The 15,324-nt window shown below is 47.9% G+C and overlaps 1 protein-coding gene across 1 annotated transcript; it reads left to right on the top strand.

Moving 5' to 3' along the window:
* The first annotated feature begins 1,525 nt into the window (after window positions 1–1,525).
* LOC109828363 lies at window positions 1,526–15,324 on the top strand. Its single transcript, XM_020395377.1, has 4 exons — window positions 1,526–1,730; window positions 13,086–13,271; window positions 14,209–14,318; window positions 14,644–15,324. The coding sequence occupies exons 1-4, from the start codon at window positions 1,526–1,528 to the stop codon at window positions 14,866–14,868; spliced, it is 726 nt and encodes a 241-aa protein (XP_020250966.1). The 3' UTR covers window positions 14,869–15,324.

The raw sequence follows: 15,324 nt of genomic DNA, 5'->3' as shown, positions 1-15,324 counted from the left end.
AAGAGGGCGAAATCCCACCGGGTCCGGTGTCCCCTGGTGCTGATAACATGGATTGCCTTGTGCAACAAATGTGTGACGCTCTGCACGACGGGTCCTTGGGCATTGATCTGAACATCGACCTTGAGCAGATGAATAATGTTGAGCCCGTAGTCCCTTGTTCAGGTACGTCCACATTCAATGTCATTTTCCTCAAGCCTGGGGAAGGAAGACTTCTCGTTTTTGCTGAAGGTCTTTTCTTGAGCTTTCCTCATCTTTCATCATTCAGGTTATCCTGCAGATGTTGCAATGGAGGGGCCAAGCTTCTCGAAGCCGGATGCCGGTTTATTAGCTGACATGTTGGCTGAGCAAACTTCCAGAGGGACCGAGAGACCATTCCTTGGGAAAATGATTCGTACCGGTACATATCTGATTCTCCTCCTCTTGCCCGATCTTTTATTTGACTAATGAATGATTGACTATCGCAGCGTCAACTATTGGAGTCAGCCCGGTATCTATCCCTGGCATATCCAGTTTGCCTCAGAATGACGGGCTTGCAGGTATGCATACGATTCAGGGATATTGTACTTTCCTATGTTCCTCTGGCTTTTGACTAATATATGAGTGCGATCATAGGACCAGCCACTAGGACTGATTCTCATATGACTCCTGGCATCCCTCAAATGCCTACGGGTGAAGGATCTACAGGTATGTAGATGACTGTACTATCCCAATCCTTCTTATTGGTCTAAATTTTCATTTTGACTAATAAGAGAGTGCCATCATAGGACCAGCCGCTTGGGCTGATACTCTTATGACTCTTGGCATCCCGGCTGTATCTGAGGACGGGGGGAATGCAGGTATGCATACGATTTTCTTGTCCCGATTCTCCTTACTTATCCAAATTTCCATTTGGTTAACATAGGAGTGTCATTGTAGGACCAGGCGTTGAGCCTGATACTGCTACAGTTCCCGGGACTGAAAGCCTTCATAGTAATGGTGCCTCCCCGCCTTTGCCGAGTGGTATGGGCAATCCACCTGCAGGTGCTGATATACCTTCTTCTGCTAATGTCTCAGAGCCCGTCGGAGACTTTCCTTTCCATATTCGATAGTTCACTGAGCTTCCAAGTTGTTGCTTGTAGGATCTCGCTCTTCTTTGCACGAGCGTGTCCGTAGCCTTTTGGCCGATACTGATCCTGACAGAGAGGCTTTCCGTACGGACCTCAGCTTCTTCACCGCCTGGTATAATGGCTTGATCGAGAAGCTTCTTCACCGAGGAGGCGGCTTCGATCAGTTCCGGCGTTCCTTCTCTCGCCACATGACGATGATGAGGGAAGAAGGATACCCGGAACTGGCTGATTCCTTCACTGCTGATTTCGCCGCCCTGGAGTCAGAGATACGAGAGTTGAAGGAACTGGAGGTTACCGGGGCTTCTTCTTTCGTGTCCTCTGAGTTGGAGCATAGGATGGCGCAGTGGCGTGACCTGAGATCTTCCATCGGGTGTGAGCTTCAGTCACGTGAGAGCTCCATTGCGCATCTAATGGCTAACATGGCGAGGAAGGATAGGGAGAAAGCTGAGTTACTCCGCTCCTTGGACTCGAATCGCGAGGAAGCGACTAGGTTGAAGGAGGCCTTGAAGCGTGCCGAGGAATCCGCCGTTCTTATCGCCGATGACCTGATTAGACTAGAGCGTTCTCGTGACCAGGTACTCGAGGAGCTCGAATCTACTCAGGAGGGACTGATGAAGTTGAAGAGTGAAGCTGCGGAGATTTTGAGCTGTTCTGAGGAATCTGCCCGAGCAGATCTGCAGGCGGGACTTGAGCAGAGTTATGCAGATAGACTTTTTAGCTTAAAGTCTCATATTCTTAGCCGTCAGTTGCCTTCGGGCTAATGAGCTCTTTGTTGTATGCTTTTGACTTGAAATAGAAACTCTGCATTTGCTTCTTTTTGTGATTTCTCTGTATTTCTTACGAATGACAGATTTATGGGATTTTTGGCAAACCCCCAGCCATCAACGGGTTTGATGTACCTTTACCGATCACCGTTTGAATCGGGCTAGCATGTGGATTGTCTAGATCCGTTCCACATGTAACGTTGTGCTAAGAGAGTAAACTCTCTGAGGCTTTGTGCTATGATTTTGAATACATAGGCTTCGTCTTTCTCACGGGAATAGACTACCCGGCAACGCGTGTTAGGCGTTGACTTTGGGGTTTTTGGCAAACCCCCAGCCTTCAACGGGTTTGATACGCCTTTACCGATTACCGTTCGAATCGGGCTAGCATGCGGATTGTTGAAATCCGTTCCGCATGTAACGTTATGCTAAAGGAATGAACTCCCTTAGACTTAATGCTACGACTTTGAATACGTAGACTTTGCCCTTGTTACGGGAATAGGCTACCCGGCAACACGTGTTAGGTGTTGACTTATCCCTACTTAGGATTCGGGATAAAATTCCCCATGCACCAAGTGCGCGGATTGGAAGTTGAAAGTTGTGTCAAAATAGGAGAGGAAGAATTTTATATTCTATCTCCCGATGCTGAAGAGGAAGAATTTTATATTCTATCTACAGCTGGAAAGGAAACTCGAGGTGGGATATCCACCCCCAGAATCCGGAAGGATGAACTGGGAGTGGGATCTCCACTCCGAGCATCGGAAAGGTCCGAGGAGAGGAAGAATTTTATATTCTATCTCCCGGTGCTGAAGAGGAAGAATTTTATATTCTATCTTCAGCTGGAAAAGAAACTCGAGGTGGGATTCTCCACCCCCAGTATCTGGAAGGATGAACTGGGAATGGGATCTCCACTCCGAGCACCCGGAATGATGAACTGGGAGTGGGGTCGCCACTCCGAGCATCGGAAAGGTCCGAGGAGAGGAAGAATTTTATATTCTATCTCCCGGTGCTAAAGAGGAAGAATTTTATATTCTATCTTCAGCTGGAAAGGAAACTCGAGGTGGCACACCCCCAGAATCCGAAAGGCTCAAACGACCCTAACTGTCGTAAGGTTTGGTCATTTGACTCTGAAGAGGAAGAATTTTATATTCTATCTTCAGAACTGGAGAGGAAGAATTTTATATTCTATCTCCAGCAAAAGAGGGAAACTCGAGGTGGGATCTCCACCTCCAGAATCCGCAGGATGAAACTAGAAGTGGGATCTCCACTCCGAGAATCGGAAAGTTCAAACGACCCTAACTGTCGTAAGGTTTGGTCATTTGACTCTGAAGAGGAAGAATTTTATATTCTATCTTCAGAACTGGAGAGGAAGAATTTTATATTCTATCTCCAGCAAAAGAGGGAAACTCGAGGTGGGATCTCCACCTCCAGAATCCGCAGGATGAAACTAGAAGTGGGATCTCCACTCCGAGAATCGGAAAGTTCAAACGACCCTAACTGTCGTAAGGTTTGGTCATTTGAACAAAAGATGACTCGGTCTTAGTCTCGACCAGGGTAAGTTGTGACTAAGCGAGGGTTCGAGATGACCCTAACTGTCGTAAGGTTTGGTCATTCGGGAGTTTGAAAGTGGACCTCTCGTTCATTGAAGGAATCGAGAGGGGACTTTGGCTTTGGTCCTAACTGTCGTAAGGTTTGACCAAGTGGGAAATTTGGAACGATCACAACTACGTGAAAGTTTGACCGCCCGATTTGTGGACCTCTCGTTCGTTGAAGGAATCGAGAGGGGACTTTGGCTTTGGTCCTAACTGTCGTAAGGTTTGACCAAGTGGGAAATTTGGAACGATCACAACTACGTGAAAGTTTGACCGCCCGATTTGTGGACCTCTCGTTCGTTGAAGGAATCGAGAGGGGACTTTGGCTTTGGTCCTAACTGTCGTAAGGTTTGACCAAGTGGGAAATTTGGAACGATCACAACTACGTGAAAGTTTGACCGCCCGATTTGTGGACCTCTCGTTCGTTGAAGGAATCGAGAGGGGACTTTGGCTTTGGTCCTAACTGTCGTAAGGTTTGACCAAGTGGGAAATTTGGAACGATCACAACTACGTGAAAGTTTGACCGCCCGATTTGTGGACCTCTCGTTCGTTGAAGGAATCGAGAGGGGACTTTGGCTTTGGTCCTAACTGTCGTAAGGTTTGACCAAGTGGGAAATTTGGAACGATCACAACTACGTGAAAGTTTGACCGCCCGATTTGTGGACCTCTCGTTCGTTGAAGGAATCGAGAGGGGACTTTGGCTTTGGTCCTAACTGTCGTAAGGTTTGACCAAGTGAGAAATTTGGAACGATCACAACTACGTGAAAGTTTGACCGCCCGATTTGTGGACCTCTCGTTCGTTGAAGGAATCGAGAGGGGACTTTGGCTTTGGTCCTAACTGTCGTAAGGTTTGACCAAGTGGGAATGTGTGGCGAAGACTATGAGTAATCGAACACCAATGAAAGTTTTGTGAGGGAAAATTAATCCCTCGAATGATTGGATCTCATCTGATGAGGGTTAGAGTCTGACAAACTAGAACATTCGGGGTTCGAATGTGGACTTCTTGTTCATCTCTCTTATACCGACCAGGTTATCCCTAAGAATACCCCAATGTGGTATTCTTCCGGGAACTTCCCGATACATCAGCTCCTTCTGAAAGGTGCTAAGGATAGTACCTCTTCAGGAATTTGCCATTTATTGGCATCATCAGCCGATCACCATCTTTGGTGACTAGGCGATAGGCGCCGTTTGAGTAGACTGTTTCTACTACGAACGGTCCTTCCCATTTGGGCTCGAACTTGCCCTTCTTCTTGGAGCTCAGGTTCATAGGATGTCTTTCAGTTAAGACCAAATCCCCTTCCTTAAAACTCCTTTGTCGAACCTTTTTGTCGAAGGCTCGAGAAATTCTGGCTTGGTAGAACTCGATATGCTGTTGAGCCTCCAGGCGCTTTTCATCGAGCATCTCGAGTTCTTCGAGGCGCTTTTGATGCTGTTCTTCGGTCGTCATTTGGGTTGTAAGGGCGATCCGAAGAGATGGAATTTGAACTTCCAAAGGGAGAACGGCTTCACATCCATATACTAATGAATACGGGGTTGCACCGGTTGGTGTACGTACCGTGGTACGATAGGCCCATAGTGCTGCACCGAGCTTGTCATCCCAATCTCGCTTGTTACTTTTCACAAGCTTTGACAAAAGTTTTATGATAGTCTTGTTGAAGGCTTCAGCTAATCCATTTGCTGTGGGATTATAAGCCGTTGATGAGATGTCCTGAATTTTGAATTTTTCGCAGAACCTTATGAAGGCGTTGCTGACAAACTGAGGACCATTGTCATGTATGATTCGTCTTGGAACACCATGCCTGTAAATGATGTGGTGCTTGATGAATCCAATGACGTTGCTCGTCTTAACTTCTCTGAGTGGAATTGCTTCAGCCCATTTGGAGAAGTAATCGGTAATCGCCAGGATGAACCGGTCGCCTTTGATCGAAGGGGGATTTATAGGACCAACAATGTCCATTCCCCAAGTCTCGAACGGCCAAGATGTTACCGAGGGATGCAGATGCTCCGGAGGTTGGTGCATATAATTCGCATGTACTTGACACGCATGACACTTCCGGGCATATGTGATTGCTTCGCTCATCATGTGAGGCCAGAAATATCCCATTCTTCTGATGCGATCATAAAGCTTGGGGCCAGGCTCGTGCGCGCCACACTCCCCTTCATGTGCCTCTCTAAGCACTTCTTGGGCTTCTTTGGTTGATAGGCAACGCAATATCAGCCCATCGTACCCCCTGCGGTATAGCGTTCGATTCTCTGTATTGTAGTAGAATCTGGGTGCTCTTCGCCGGATTGACTCTCTTTCCTTCACATCTTCTGGCAAGATTCCATGCAGGACGTAGTCAATGATGGGGAAACGCCAATCTCGTGGTTCGAACTCGATTTGAGTAGCGTGTACCTCTTGAACTTCTTCTTCCTCGGCATCTTCACTGTAAAGCGGCACTAGGAGTTGGTGAGTTCTTACCGTAACAAATTGCTCTGTTTCGGGAGGCTGCGCTAGTGACACGGCCAATGCGGCCAACGCATCTGCATAGGTATTCTGTAGCCGTGGAATATGTTCGATGAAGAATCCTTCAAATGATTCCGCTATCTCCACTGCCATCTTATGGTATGGAATGAGATCTTGGCTTCGAACTTCATATTCTCCTTGAACCTGCTTGACTATCAGTTGAGAATCGCCGAAGGCTTCGAGATACTCAACCCCCAGCTCCTTAGCGAAGTTGAGTCCGATAATCAATGCGTTATACTCTGCCACATTATTCGAGCACGGCTTGGTTAGTGAGTAGGCTCGGGGCATCACATGTTTTCCTGGGGAAACTAAGACCACTCCAACCCCGGAGGAGACCTTAGAACGTCCAGGAGTATCTGTGACAAGAGCTGCTCGAGAGGCGCCATCGAAGTACAAACGCCACACTTGTTGGTGCGAAGTTGCGTTGACTTCGTGAGTTTCATCAGGTAGGTCGTCGTATATCTCGGCAGGATCCGTAGTTGGATTAGCTGCCAGGAGATCACAGATGGCTTGCCCTTTCACTGACTTCTGTTGTTTGAAGTGCAGATCGTATTGGGACAAGAGTAAAGCCCATTTTGCCAACCGCCAACTCATGGAAGCTGGTTGAGTCATGAACACCCGGACTGGGTTAACCTTGGAGATGACATAGATGGTCTGTCCGACCAAGTAATGCCGCATCTTTTGGATGGCGAACACCAGAGCGAGGCATTCTCTCTCGATCATGGGGTACCGAGATTCCGCGCCCACCATGGTTCGGCTTAAATAATACACCGCCTGCTCGTGACCGTTATCGTCATCTTGTGCAAGCAATGCACTTAATGAATGGCTCGTCGCCTTGACATAAATCAAGAACGGTTTGCCCGATTTCGGTGCAACGAGTACGGGAGGTTTTGAGAGATATTCTTTAATGCTCTCGAACGCTTTCTGACAAGCTTCATCCCATACAAATGATACGCCCTTCTTTGCGAGCTTGGAGAATGGCTGGCATTTTCCTGAGAGGTTCGAAATGAACCGACGGATATAAGCCAATCGCCCCTGCAATCCTCTGAGCTCCCTGAGGTTTCTCGGAGGTTGTAATTCATTGATCGCCTTTACCTTATCAGGATCGATGTGGATACCTTTGGTGGTGACGACGAATCCCAGGAATTTTCCACTCGACATTCCGAGGAAAGACTTGGTAGGATTCATCTTCAACTGATGGGCTCGCATTAAGTCGAACATGGTCTTTAAGTCTTTGATGTGATCCTTTTTATCACGACTTTTCACGACCAGATCATCTACGTAGCATTCAACAGTCTTTCGGAGATGATCCTGAAAGATCTTTGACATAGCTCGTTGATATGTAGCACCTGCGTTCTTTAAGCCGAAGGGCATAACTGTGTAACAGAAGACACCGAGGGGCGTTCTGAATGCGGTGTGCTTTTCATCATCCGGATGCATCTTTATCTGGTTATAACCAGAGAAACCATCCATGAAAGACATCCTCTCGAACCCACACGTATTGTCGATGATGACATCCGTGATGGGGAGGGGAAAATCATCTTTTGGGCAAGCAGTGTTGAGATCCCGAAAGTCGATACAAATCCTGACTTTCCCGTTCTTCTTAAGGACTGGGACAATATTGGCTAGCCATTCTGGATGTTGCTCCTCTCGAACGAAGCCCGAGTCAATAAGCTTCTTGACCTCGGATTCGATCGCCTCCATCATTTGCGGACGAAACCGTCTTTGTTGTTGTTTGACTGGTTTGGCATCCATCTTGATATTGAGACGATGTACTGCTACGTTCGGGTCGAGTCCTGGCATGTCTTCATAATTCCAGGCGAACACGTCAATGTACTCCTTGATAAGAGAGATTAACTCTTCTTTCTCATCGGGTAGAAGACTATCGCTAATGAATATCGGTTTAGGATTTTCCTCAGTTCCCATATTCACCTGGAGTACTTGATCTTCGGTAGGAGGCTCTCTTTGCTCGAACCTATCACCATACTGCATGTTTAGGTGGTGAACCCAAGGATCTTCCCATGTTGGCATCTGGTCGTCTTCCTCTATTGCGGTAGGATCGACCGTGACCATATTTGACATCAACCTTTTGAACGTCTCGCCAAGGCTAGTGTCGGAACCCCCAGCCGAAGAGTCGGAAGAGTACCCGTTTCTAGCCTTGTTAGCGATCTGATCAATGATTTGCCAGCAACATTCGTCGTCGGACGAGGAGACGTAGCCGAGACCTCTTTTATAGCGATAATAATCGTCGGGTTTTCCCTTCGGTACATAGGCCATTCGAGGTGGAACTCGTGGGCCTCGACCAAAGAAAAGACCTTCTCCGAGTGTGAAGTCATACCCATACTTTTCCATCATATCGCGCGCTTTTGCGTCATATCTGAATAGATGAGGAGCAGGTTTATCTTCGTCTTCTTCTTCCTCTAAGAAGTGATCGGGTGTCGGATCTTCTTTTCCTTTGCCGTAGACGACTTCTTTTCCACTCCATTTTCCCGCGGGGATGACAAGCGTCGCTCCGCATGGATCTTGTACCTGCTTTTTCGTCAGACAAAATGACTGAAGAGGCATATGTAGGTCAGGATTATCACAAAGCTCTTTAGTGACGTCATCCAGACACATCAAATACTCTAAATCATCGTTTATTGATAGTTCTTCGGCAAGTTGCCAGTTACAACTATTCTCCGATGATTCATCATCGTCAAGATTGATTACAATGGGTACAATGTCATTAAGAACAAAACCACCATCATAATCAAGCCCTGGTTCGGTATCAGCTTCATCTCCGCTGTCCGTTCCTTGGGCCGATGGTTCAGTATCGGATTCAGCGCCGTATAAAAGGGAATCGGTGAAGTAATTCTCCAATCCCTTAAACGGTTGCTTATCCGCGACCACCGTCTTGACTTCATTGTTTGTGTCTACATATTTGAGACACTGATGTAGAGTTGACGGGACTATAAGGTTACCGTGGATCCAAGGTCGACCCAACAGTAAGTTATAGGATGTTTCCGCGTCAATCACATAACAAGTGACCTCCGACCTCAAATCCCCAATCTGGCACTTGACTCGGATCTTCCCCAAGGGCCTAGACCCGCTGGTGTTGAATCCATAAATCGTAGTGCCAGTGGATGCTAATTTGCTAGTCGGGATTCCGAGATGATGCATCAATCGGAATGGCATGATGCTAACAGCGGAACCCGGATCGACTTGGATCCGGTTGACAACGCTGGAGCCAATGTGACCGGTAAAGTACAACGGTCGGTCATGCTTTGAATTCTTCGTCTGCATATCTTCTTTAGTGAAGGAGATGCAGGGAAAGTGTTGCGCCGCCAGGTTGCATTGTTGAACTGACGGCTCTGGTCCTTCTGGAGATGGCTTGATCCGAGTCAGAAAAGCTTCAGAGTCACTTAAGGCTTCTTGCAGCGCTTTCCTTGTGTCCTTTGAAAGGCGCAACAGCTCGTATAGAGTTATGCGAGCTGGGATGTTGGCCAACTGCGCCATGATGTCGAAATGAGGCGGTGAGCTCGTATTTCCCGGTTTGTCTCTACCAATCGGATGATTGAATCGAGACTGCCTCGGGTTCTGGGCTTCTTGCCGCGGAGGCTCTTTCCCCTTCTCCTTTTGCTGGACTTTCTCCGCAGATGCGGGTGTTGGGGGAATTGCTGAGATTCCTAATTCTGCCAACGTTTTGGAAGGAGGGGTTTTGGTGCCCAATTGCTCGGAAGCGTCTGGGTACTTGTAGTGATACTCGTTCCCGCTTCGGGTTGCAAAGACCTCCTGTTCGTCTTCAGACAGTGGAAAGGTTGGGATTTTGTCGTCCTCTTCTCCTGGAATGGCAGAAGCTCCATAACAAGATTTCCCTTTTCCTTTTGACTTTCTTTTTGATGATGATCCGGTCCATTGCTCATCTGTGATCAAGTCCGGATGAACCCACAGAATCTCACCATTTGGGGTTGTGTGTGGCACGAGCCCTTTCTGGCGCTGTTGGTGAGGATCATCATTCACCGTCTTCACTGCTGCATTGATCACCGGCTCGTGTTGGAACCAACTCGAGGGAACAGTCCCGAAACTAATGGATACCATGTTTGCACCCACTTTCTTCTCTTTGGGCTGCTTCATGGTGATAACCCCAACATCGATTAGGGCCTGAATCTTATCTTTGAGAGCGTAGCATACCTTGGTGGGATGGTGCACCGCTCGGTGGAATGCACAGTATTTCGGATCGTTGACCCTCTTGGCATCTTCTTGATCCTGAATCGGTGGCAACTTGATCTTGTTGTTCTGAACGAGGTATTTGAAGATACCCGGGATTTCATCCTCCTTGAACGAGTAGGTCTTTGGGAACCTCGGCTCCGCGGCCTTTTGCCTTTGGGGCTGTTGTTGCCATCTCGATTGTTGAGGCGCCCTCTGTTGCTGCTGTGGCTGTTGCGGCTGTGCTTGCACCTCAAACACTTGATTCGCATCTACAGCATTTGCTTGTGTTTTCCCCTTACCCCTAGGGGTAAAGTTCTTCTGTTGTGGGACACTGTTTGGTATTTGGCCCCTTTCAGCCTTCTTCCTTTTGAGGAGTCGCTCGGCTCTTTCCCCTCTCACCTTCAAGTCTTTCCAGGTCGTTGGCGGTGCCGTTCCCATGGCTTCAAGGATGTCCAATGTTAAATTGTTGTGGCAAGTTTCGAGGATGAATTCCTCGCTGACCGGGTCCCTGCAATTCATAGCTTTGTTCCGGAATCTCTTCACGAAGTTTTCAACCGTCTCGCCATTCTTCTGTTTTTCATCGAACAGCGTGCCGATCGAAACCTCGGTGTCATCATCAAAGAAATTGGTCAAGAACATGTCCTCCATGTCATCCCAGCCGTTGATACTTCCGGGCTTGAGACGGCGGTACCAGTCGAAGGCAGCTCCGCGAAGAGTGCCGACGAATGACCGCACCATGAGGGGCTCATTTCCGGAAATAATTCCTAAATGAGACTTGAAGTAGATTAAATGTTGGGTAGGGGAACCCTTTCCATCAAACGGCGTAAAGTTAATGAGATTAAACTTTGCCGGATATGGAATGGATTCCCACTCCCTCGGATATGGACACGGTATACCTGACCTTTTTACCTCTTGAGCATTCATCAATGCATTGATTTTGCTCTCCAAGTCTTTCATCTTTTTGTCTTCACTCGTTTCTATTTTCGAGTGGTTTTGGGGAGAGGTAATGTGGTCTTCTTTGGCATTATCATCTACCGGACCACTTCCGTTGTCGTTGTTGACAGGAGGAATAATGACATTATTCCCTTCCCGTTCATTCTCTTCTTGGTTCTGATGATTGGGTCGAGTGGGCTCCTCTTGATGAGTTGTCAAAGCTGCGAGTTGCTGATCGTGCATCTCCCTCATCCGCTGTAGGGTCATTTCCATCTCGAATTTGAAAGCTTCTTTCTGCCGAGTTAGGGCGTCTTCAAGCATTTTGTTCATTTGTTCGGCACTGATCATGAGTGATTCGTACGGCTGGCCCGCACTTGAAGCCGTGTCATCTGATGCGACGGCGGAGCAGGTATCTGAATCAGCATCTGATTCTTCTTCTTCCAGAGAGAGGCCCTTTGGTACTCTTTGGTAGCCCTTCCGGCCGCTGGTTCCGGGCCGCATCCGTGCTATACACCGGGATACCTCAGCGAGCTGTTCTATGCTGAAGTGTGGTGTTGATTCCCCTCGGCCGGTCATGTTGACCGACACTCTTGAATACTCGTCTTTTTGGCGGAGCAATTTCTTCTTGTGGAAATGCCTCGGCTTGGAGAGTCTCTCGAACACCGAGATTCTTCTTGGGGGACTGTTGCAGCGGCATTCCGACAGCACCGTCTTGATGATACTTGCACACGGGCATTGGGACTTCATATCCTGCACATATCTCTTTCGAGATTTACCCACACCCCCAGCTCTGTAGTACAACTCATCAGCTTGATAGCTGGAGCACCCTACAGAGTGTTGGTGGGTGTCCCTTAGTATAACACTCTCATCTTCAGATGAGTGTGCTTCCCCTTGGGAATGCAACACTTGGTTAGTTTTATCAAGAGTGGCCCGTTCAATCTTACGCTTTTGTGAGCGTATGAACTGAACGGGCTCTTTTAATTCGACTCGCAATCCGATGCGGTCGGTGATAGGGGCTTTCCCTTTGTTTTCTTTATTGGGGGGATTAAATCGACCCCCAGTCTGATTTGAAACTTGGGGACCTTTCAATGGTCCCAGTCGTTCTTTGACGGGTACTCTACCTCGATTCGCCGGTAAGGGACCGAGGTGACCTGTCAAAGGAACCTGGGATCTTGAATGATCCCCTTTCTTACTTGGCGCCGTTGAAGGTGCCGGGATAGTAGAAACATGACCTGATTTGGAGGAGCTTTGGGCGATGGTTTCACCCTTCTTTGCTGGAAGTGTTGGTTTCGATTTGGGAACCCACACCCGTTTGCTTGTGGTCGGCGCTTTGACCGCCGTTTCTTGCTGCATTTCTTCCGCCTTCTTTAGGAGGAGTCGGGCATGCGCAAGTAAAGCACGGCGCTTCTTGATTCGCTCCTCGAGCGTGGAGCGGTTCCTCTTGACACGGATCCACTCACTCGCTTCTGTTTTGGAGGGGAGGTTGATTGCTTGCCGTTGCTCTTGTCGCTGCCTTGACTTCAAGTCCTCTGCATAGCGCACTCCATCTTTTGACTCCCTGGCCTTGGCGAGTTGTTGAGCAAGGCGTTGACGACGCCTTTGGAGTGCCCTTTTGGACAGAATCGGAGTTGCATCATCCATCGCCTTTGAGGTTGATGGGAGAGCTGGATTTGCTGTCTTGACCATGCTGAGCAACATGGGGACGTTGCGTGGTGCAAAGGCAGCGGAGGGCTCTTGGTTCTTTGAGTTGGAAGTCCCACGAACGTTCTTGGAAGCGGATGTCTTCTTGCGCCGGTTCGGGGAGGCAGATCTGGAGGAGGAAGAGGAGAGGTATTCTTCGAACTTCTTCTGGTCGAACTCGTATTCGACCTCTTCATTCACCCGGATCTTGAAGGCCCCCCCCCTTTTGTCTTTTTCTTCATTTTGTTTCCCCCCTCTTTGTTTTCTTTCTTGTTTGAATTTGTTTCCCCTTTTGTTTTCCCCCCTCTTTTCAAAAGAGAATTCATCTTCTTCCTCCAAACCTCCTCCATTGTTTTTCTTTCAAGAGCTCCATACCCCAAAGAAATTCGGTTTTTTGTATGCTCCTTCTTGGCCGAAAATTTTCACTTTTCACTAGGGTTTCTCCCTCCACCTTCAAGCTCGGATCTTGACTCTTGGATTGGGGATTTCAAGCCTCTTGATTTGGGTAAGCTCCTCTTCACCATCCTCTTATTTTGTGGTAAAGGTTGCATTTTTATTCTTGTGGTAGACTAGGGGGCATGTATGCACTATTATTTCGGGGGGTTTTGTGCAAAAAGAGGTAATGGCCGAAACTTTGGGGGGTTTATTTGCAAAATTCGTGGGGGTTTATTTGCAAAATGGGACTGAAATTTTGAGGCTTGGATTTCATTCCCCTTTGGTAACAATTTGGATGGGTGTTTCATGCAAAAAGACCATACCTTATTGAGGGTTTTATGTGCAAATGTGGGGCCGAAAAGTTTTGGGGGCTTATTTGCAAAAGTGGCCGAAGAATTGGGGTGGTGTTCATGTAATAGAGGACTGAAGTTTAGGACCTAAATTACATGTTCATTTGGCCACAAGCTTGAGGGGTATTTTAGGCAAGAGGACCAAAAGTTGTTGGAGGGGTTTATTTGCAAAACAGCCCATAAATGTCTTAGAGGGACTTATTTGCAAAAGGCAGTGAACTTATGGCTGAAATCCAATGAGTTTTGACCACGAACTCATGATCAAAATTTTGATAAGGCATGTGGAGCCCAAACCAAGATTTTGTAGAGGGGCTTTTATGCAAAATTGGCTGAATTCTGCAAAAGGGCTCATTTGCAAATTTTAACCAAAATTGTGGGGTACCGGGGTGTTATATGATCGAATGTGACGATCATGACCCGGGTCACGCGTGTCCTTGACCTAGATTTTGGCCTTGAACACAAAGGGTATTTTGGGTATTTCACCAAAATTCACCGTGAAAGATGACAATCATCGTGCACGAAATTTGTAGGTTTAATTAGACTTCAATTATGAAATCCTATTTGTGTATAGGATTTTAATTAAAGTTCTTAATTTCCCTTTTAAATTTCGTATATTCATGTTTTAGATTGTACCTGACTTGCTGCTTTTCGTTGCAGATTTGCAATGTCTCCGCGTCGATCTCGTCCCCGGAGGAGCCGTTCTCGTTCACAGCATAGTGAGGAGGAGGTCCCCACGACATCCTCTCCCGCGGCTTCATTTTTCGGGGGTGAGAATTTATGCAGAGATTTTGTCTTACATCCCTGATTGACCTCTTTGCGGGTCATGAAGGAAGAACCGATACCTCTCTCGCGGAGGGTAAGGTTTCAGACTTGTTTTGCTTAGCCAATTCAAGTCTTCGGATATATTGGGGCGATTTTGTGTTGTCCTACACCTTATAGGTCGGTGTACGTTACCACGTTATTCACGTGATGACGCATGCCGTCCTTCTGGTGTAGGTCACTCAAAATCGTCTCTCCAATTATTCCGTGGATGAGTCTATCATTCTTCTTACGAGATGGATTTTCTGATTCCGCCCTTGTGCTTTATTGCAGTGGAATTTCCCGCGGGTAGCCTTCCTCCTCACGCCAACACCGGATGTAGTCGGGAGGTTTTCTCTTCCGCTACTCTTAGGCAGGCTGTTGGCCCACTTCCTCGGTTCGACGGGGATCGTCCAAATGACTCTTGCCGTTCGATACAGGAAGGAGGGCGCCATTGCTTGCGCCAACTTATCACAGATGCCTCCTTCACCCCTGATTCTACTTCCACTCAGGTTCTAAAGAAGCCGGGTTTTCTATTTGGAGATCATGTCAGGGATCCTGCCACGCTGACTCTTTGTGAGGAGCATTGGTTAACTCTTGACGGTGGAGCCTGTTTGTACATCCCTTCGATTCCACGCCACTATTCTTTCAGTCATTTGAAGGGGCAAGCCGTGGACCGGCAGATGTCTTGGCATCTTACTGAAGATGCTGATCGGGTTCAATGCGGATATGCTACTCACCATAAGACTCCTGGCTCTGAGGGGTATCATGACGTGCGTGGTCTACGACCCGGGATCATGGGTCTTGATACTGCACCCCCAGGCGAGGTGTCAGCTGCTGCTCCGACTGTGAGCAACCGTCTGGCTCTTCTTGGGAGACAGTTACCCCCATCGGAGTACAGATGTTATGGCTGGGCTTCCTCCCTAGCCAAAGGGTGGTGGGCGCGCATGACTGGTTTCGTCTTGGCGCGCTGGG

This window comes from Asparagus officinalis, unplaced genomic scaffold (assembly GCF_001876935.1).
Source record: "Asparagus officinalis unplaced genomic scaffold, Aspof.V1 AsparagusV1_Un1160, whole genome shotgun sequence".
Lineage (NCBI taxonomy): Eukaryota > Viridiplantae > Streptophyta > Magnoliopsida > Asparagales > Asparagaceae > Asparagus > Asparagus officinalis.
This window is presented reverse-complemented; position numbering and strand designations above follow the sequence as displayed.

What these genes read in the sequence shown, in the direction of transcription:
- LOC109828363 (XM_020395377.1), top strand. Translation starts at nt 1,526, where the DNA reads ATGGCGAGGAAGGATAGGGAGAAAGCTGAGTTACTCCGCTCCTTGGAC. An exon ending in GGGACTGATGAAGTTGAAGA is followed by an intron (nt 1,731 to 13,085) that starts GTGAAGCTGCGG and finishes TTTTCAAAAGAG; the next exon opens with AATTCATCTTCTTCCTCCAA. An exon ending in CGCGGCTTCATTTTTCGGGG is followed by an intron (nt 14,319 to 14,643) that starts GTGAGAATTTAT and finishes GCTTTATTGCAG; the next exon opens with TGGAATTTCCCGCGGGTAGC.